Genomic DNA, 6,567 nt, shown 5'->3' on the forward strand with positions numbered 1-6,567 from the left:
CCTCTCTCTCTCTCTCGCTAATTCGATCAAGCAAAAATAATGTTTCGGCTACCGTTCGTTGTGATCGTGCTCTTCGTCTCTTCTCCTCTGACTCTCTGTCTAAACCAAGACGGCCATTTTCTCCAGCAAGTCAAGGGCAGCCTCTCCGACCCTACTCACTCCCTCTCCGACTGGAATGACTGCGACGACACACCTTGCAACTGGACCGGCATCGCCTGCGACCCCGTCACTCTTCGTGTCACCTCCATCAGCCTCTCCTCCTTACAGCTCGCCGGTCCCTTCCCCATCTTCCTTTGCCGCCTTCCCTCTCTCATCTTCCTCTCTCTCCCCGACAACTCCATTGGCTCTTCCCTCACCCCCGATATCTCCTCTTGTCAGTCTCTCCAGTACCTCGACTTGGCAGAGAACCTCCTGGTTGGTCCCATCCCAGATACGCTCTCTCAGATCCCGAATCTATGGCATTTGAACCTCTCCTCTAACAACTTCTCGGGAGGTATTCCTGCCAGTTTTGGAGAGTTTCGGCGACTCGAAAGGCTGAACCTGGCTTCTAACTTCATAAACGGTTCGATACCCACTTCTCTTGGTAACATTTCAAGCCTGAAAGAGCTTTCGCTTGCTTATAACCCGCTCTTGCAGAGTCCGCTACCAAGTGAACTCGGTAACCTGACGAGTCTCGAGCTGATTTGGTTCCAAGCATGTGACCTCGTGGGTCAGATTCCAGCGAGTATTGGTCTGCTGAGCCGCCTTACAAAACTCGATTTGTCCATGAACCGACTCAGAGGCTCAATCCCGAGCTCTATCACGGGCTTGAAAAGTATTGTCCAAATCGAGCTATACGAAAACTCACTCTCTGGCGTGTTACCTTCGGGGATGTCGAACTTGACAAAGTTGTTGAGACTAGACGTGTCGGTGAACCATATTACGGGGACAATTCCGGAAGACTTGTGCGGCTTACCACTCGAATGTTTCAATCTCAACGAAAATGGCCTCGAGGGGTCTTTACCCGAGAGCATAACTCGGTCAGCAAATCTGTACGAACTCCAACTCTTCAACAACAAACTCAATGGTTCATTGCCGAGCCAACTCGGCAAGAACTCGCCCTTGCGGATCCTTGACCTTTCGTACAATGGATTTTCCGGCGACATTCCAAGCCATTTGTGTGATATTGGTGCGTTAGAAGACCTTATTTTGATAGCCAATTCATTTTCTGGGAAAATTCCTGAGAGTCTGGGAAATTGCCAGAGCTTAAGCCGGGTCCGGTTTAAGCACAATGAGCTCTCGGGCACTGTTCCTGAAAGATTATGGGGCTTACCCCATGTGTACTTGCTTGAGCTCGAGGAGAACTCACTGTCTGGAGACGTTTCTACAATGATTTCTGGTGCACATAATCTGTCTCAGTTGAAGATTTCGAATAACCGTTTTTCAGGTTTGATACCCGAGGAGATTGGCTCACTCGGAAATCTTATTGAGTTTTCGGGCAGTAATAATATGCTAACGGGTCAAATCCCCGGAAGTTTGGTGAAGTTGAGTGAATTGGGCAAGCTTGATCTTAGCGATAATGAGCTTTCGGGCGAGATTCCGGTGGGAATCCAAGCCTGGAAGAAGCTCAATGACCTTAATTTGGCCAACAACAGGTTATATGGTGAAATTCCAAGTGAAATTGGGGGCTTGCAGGTGCTTAATTATCTTGATCTTTCCGGGAATCAGTTTTCTGGGAAAATCCCACTTGAGTTGCAAAACTTGAAGCTTAGTTTGCTGAATTTGTCGAATAATAGATTGTCCGGGAGCCTTCCTCCTGTTTATAACCATGAGAATTATAGGTCTAGCTTTGTGGGCAATCCGGGCTTGTGCGGTGACCTTCCTGATCTTTGTCCTGGGATTGGTAGAAGTAAGAAAAGGGCCTGGGTTCTCGGATTAGTCTTTGGGCTTGCTGCCATCGTTCTTGTTGTTGGGGTGGTGTGGTTCTATTGGAAATACCGGACTTCCAAGAAGAACAAGGAAGGAATTGCAATGTCTAAGTGGAGGTTATTCCATAAGCTTAGTTTTAGTGAAATTGAAATTCTCGATTGTCTTCGTGAAGATAACGTGATTGGTAATGGAGCTTCAGGGAAAGTTTATAAGGTTGTGCTTAGCAATGGTGACGTGGTAGCGGTGAAGAAATTATGGGGAGGAACAAAGAAAGAATATGGGACTGTCGATTCTGAGAAAGATGAGTTTAAAACTGAAGTTGAAACATTGGAAAGGATTAGGCACAAGAATATTGTGAGGTTATGGTGTTGTTATGAAACTGGGGATTTCAAGCTTCTGGTGTACGAATACATGCCCAATGGAAGCTTGGGGGATATATTGCGTAGTGGCAACGGAGGCTTGTTGGATTGGCCAACAAGGTATAAGATTGCTCTGGATGCGGCTGAGGGGCTCTCTTATCTGCATCATGACTGTGTTCCACCCATTGTTCACAGGGACGTGAAATCGAACAATATATTGTTAGATGGAGAGTTTAGAGCTAGAGTTGCGGACTTCGGAGTTGCTAAAGCTTTAGTAACAGTCAGTAAAGGGGAGGAAGCCATGTCTGTGATTGCAGGCTCTTGTGGCTACATTGCTCCAGGTTTGTCAGCATATTACATGGTCACTTGCAATTGTTAACACTAACTTGAGATATAATTTGCTAATCCTGAGTCGAATTAGTACTACTATATTTCGTTAGTTGGAATCTTGAATTCTCGTTTTTGATCATATTTCATGAAAGAATCATGCAGCCGTTCATACGTCAATTGCGGTTGAGATCACTTTGAAATTAGTCGGTTCAAATGATCTCATCCACTTCAAAATCATCTTTTTTTTTTTTTGACGGCAAACAAATTAATAGTTCACCAGTTATACGTCACTTGCTTATTTCTAATCAGTCTGCTTTGATTTGAAATTGATGCAGAATATGCTTATACACTTCGCGTGAATGAAAAGAGCGACATCTATAGCTTTGGAGTGGTCATTTTGGAGTTGGTAACTGGTAGGCTCCCAACTGATCCTGAGTTTGGAGAGAGAGATTTGGTAAAATGGGTCTGCACCAGATTAGACCGGAGAGGAGTCGACCATGTAATTGACAGTAATCTCGATTCCAAGTACAAGGCAGAGATAGGCAAAGTTCTCGACATTGGCCTCATGTGCGCTGCCACACTTCCCATTAACCGCCCTTCAATGCGAAAGGTGGTTAAATTGTTGCAGAAGGCTGTCGCAGAGAACAAGACAAAGAAAGCTAAGAGGGATGGGATGCTCTCCCCGTATTACTACGAAGAGGACTCTGAACAAAGAGGCATAGTTTCAGAAAAATTTATTCATCATCCATACATCACACATAATATTTTTTTAATTTTTAATTTCTTTATCTCACCAAATGTTCTAATATTCTCATGGTCTTGTGTTTGGTTTCATAGTAGGAGAAGAAGAGATTGCAGCTGATGAGGAAGAGATGGAGAGGGAGATCTCTGCATGATATTCCCCCTTCGAAAATGATATGGTACCAACTGGCAGAAAGATGTTTGAGTTGAGTTGAAATAAGTTGAGTTTTTTTTTTTTGAATAATTGTGAGTTGAGATGGTGATATAAGTTTTGTGAGATCTGGAGTTTAGATGTGTTTGAATGTTAAAATGAATATAGATATATTTATGAGAATTTGAAAAAGATTGTAGATCTCGCGTGTAAAGAAGTGTTGAATTGAAAAAGATTGTGGATCTCATGTATAAATAGATTTTGAGTTGAGATGAGTTTAATAATTTAAGAATTAAGTATTTAAATGTTAGATAGAACTTAAAATTAGAATGAATTTAATTGATCTAATCAACAACCTCGCTAATTGTGAATGAAAGGTGTGTCTTCTGTTCTTCGGATGCAGAATATGAGAGATTTGTAGGTTCATAGAATGTAGCCATTTTACTACCCTGGTTCTCCCCTCCTTTGTTAGGCGACTGTTAGATACAAGTGTTCAAAATTCCCAGAAATGAAAACCTATTTTCCGGGCAGCAAATGCAATGATCATATAATACGTGAACTTTGAAAACGTTGCAGAGTTCACTGTTCCACTTTTTAAAGAGAATTGTTAAAGTATCGTGTCTTGGTAGTTACTAGTTGCTTTCCATCCTCAAATTAGGTGAACGGATCATGCAAATGCAAGAAATGTTAAAAATAATAACGTGACTTTTCAAGCAGAAACAGCTATGATTCTCATACTTTATTACTTTATTTTCGAAACTCCTTTTTTTCAGTTTGGAAATGGCAAACGATCAAGTCTCGACGCCGGATTTGACTAAAAAAGTAAAAGCAATAAATTGTTGATCTAGAAAGTCAGCAATAGGGTTTGATGCTATCTCTTGATTCTCTTGTTATCATCTCTTTCATGAAAATGATTTATTTTAGACTTCTGCCTCATGTTAAAAAGGACGTATATTGGACATGTCTAACCAACTTTTTGTTTGTTTAATATTTAATGGATCATGTTTCTGTCTGTTTTCTTTCTTCATGGGATGGTGTGTTCAGCGTTTCATGGTGTAGAACGGCATATACTGTGCATATAAGTCATTCTACATGTAATTATAAAATATATAAACGTCATGTAATTATTTTAAAAATATATAAAATCCATAATTTAAAAATTAATATATATTTTTTCAAAACGATTGTGCGACTGCACAATTCACGGTATTATTTAGGTTTGCATCCCGAGTTTCTACTTACAGATAGAGATGAGAGGCAGCTTCGTTTACTGTTGCCGAGAGTTTTGGTAAGGCTGTAAATGAATGGCTATGTCGAAGATTGCGCTCGGTATTAGCTCGGTTACATTTGAATTGGGTTCAGCCTGTGAGAACATAATCTCGACCATGATCAAAGTAGAAATTCGCTCGATTACATATTCAATTAAATTCGGCTTAACTTGATTAAGGCTTTCGAAGACTTGTTGGTTTAATTACGATTTGACTAGATCAAAGCACGTTCACATGTCATTTGATATATATATATATATATATATATGTGGACATATAACTTATTATTTATATGTTAATACCCTTTTCTCTTTATTAGAATTTAGTGTAGTCGAGAAAATATTTTCAGAACTAAAGCACAAATATAAGTACGAGACATTTTTCTTGTTCTAAACATTGATCATATTATATTTAAATTTGTTTCTAAACTCTATTTTGTATTACAAAATTATCTTCGTGCCTTTTGGGATGCAAAGTGTATAATCAGTTTATTTAATTATCTTCTATTTGTAATTATTTAGGTTAAACAAATAAGAATTGTAATGTGATATATAATTCTTTTTTTCAAAATAGGGTGTAAAATTCTTGATTAATTTTAATGAAATTTCCTTATTTTATTTTTTAAATATTTAAATTTGAGATTTTAATTTAAAATGATAAAAAAATGTTAAATGAACTGAGCCAAACTCTATTTTGATTGAGCTCGAGCTGTTGGCATGCCGAGCCAAACTCTACCAAGCCTACAAAAACGTCTCGAGCTCGAACTTGAAATCTTAACACTATGAGCCGAGCCTGCTGCCTGACAACACAAAGCTGGACTCGATTCTATTATTGCTCTAGTTTCTGAACAACCTATATATCATCCCTCATTGGTTGGTTTCGTTCTCTGTGCCATCGTGTCTCTTATTTTGTGATAGTTTGTTGATTCTTCTAAAAATCTAATGCAAGACTCAATTTTATTGTCTTAGATCACTAGAACTTGGATTCTAAATGGAAGTTTAATTATAGGTGTGTAATTTGATTGAGTTGGAACGAATAGTGGGTGATCAAGTTTTGTTTATTTAATTTTTATTTGAATCATGTTGAGCTCAAGTTCATCATCAAGTCACAGTTTGTTTTTCTCGGATCAAGTCACATTTTATGTTAACAGCTGATTTATTATTCAAGTGTGTTCGAGTTTGTTGTTGAGTTATTTACAACAACAAATATCTCCTTCTTCTTTTATTTTATTTTTTTGAGGGATTTTGGTGGCAAAAAGCTTTAATTTCGTGCAAAAAACTCTTTTTTCCACTAATTTTAATTGTGGGGAGCTTGTGAAATAAAATTATTGATAGAAAGTATCTTTTTCCACTAAACAAGAAACCAAAATAACACATTAATTACATAAATTGAAGACCATGGTAGGAGAATGATCTTCTAAAAAATCTGAAGCTGCATGTAATTTGTGGTATATATTCTCCTATCGATTGGTCATGCCTTAACCTTGAATAAATGAGCTTATCCCAATGAAGAAGTAAGCAACCTTGAACAAATCAGCTAGGTAAAGGGAAAAGAATCTATGAATCTAGCAAAACTCTTAGTAAAATGTGCAAAACAGGGGCACAATCTTAGTAAATCATATTTAAACTTGGAGGACTAAAACTTGCCTCACAAGAACTAGAACAACTACTTGACATGAAGATAAAAGAATTCAAATAACTTGTGTCCCTTGAGCATTAGTAGGGATACAAAGAAAATATTAGCTACAAATCCAGAGTCATCAAATGATTGAAAACATGAATAAATCAAATACACAAGGCACAGTAAATAG

The 6,567-nt window shown here is 38.5% G+C and overlaps 1 protein-coding gene across 2 annotated transcripts; it reads left to right on the top strand.

Annotated features, from left to right (window-relative positions):
- LOC108996731 (receptor-like protein kinase HSL1) lies at nt 1-3,623 on the top strand. 2 transcript variants are annotated; one of them, XM_018972748.2, is made up of 3 exons: nt 1-2,608; nt 2,933-3,313; nt 3,435-3,623. In XM_018972748.2, exons 1-3 carry the CDS (start codon nt 40-42, stop codon nt 3,491-3,493), a joined length of 3,009 nt encoding a protein of 1,002 aa, XP_018828293.1. In that variant the 5' UTR covers nt 1-39; the 3' UTR covers nt 3,494-3,623. The 2 variants fall into 2 exon arrangements, with proteins under 2 accessions (XP_018828293.1, XP_018828292.1); XM_018972747.2 differs by having other exon boundaries at nt 2,933-3,623.
- Nucleotides 3,624-6,567: the final 2,944 nt, after the last annotated feature.

The sequence above is a fragment of the Juglans regia genome, chromosome 1 (assembly GCF_001411555.2).
Source record: "Juglans regia cultivar Chandler chromosome 1, Walnut 2.0, whole genome shotgun sequence".
Classification (NCBI taxonomy): domain Eukaryota; kingdom Viridiplantae; phylum Streptophyta; class Magnoliopsida; order Fagales; family Juglandaceae; genus Juglans; species Juglans regia.

What these genes read in the sequence shown, in the direction of transcription:
- LOC108996731 (XM_018972747.2), top strand. Translation starts at nt 40, where the DNA reads ATGTTTCGGCTACCGTTCGTTGTGATCGTGCTCTTCGTCTCTTCTCCT. An exon ending in TTGTGGCTACATTGCTCCAG is followed by an intron (nt 2,609 to 2,932) that starts GTTTGTCAGCAT and finishes AAATTGATGCAG; the next exon opens with AATATGCTTATACACTTCGC.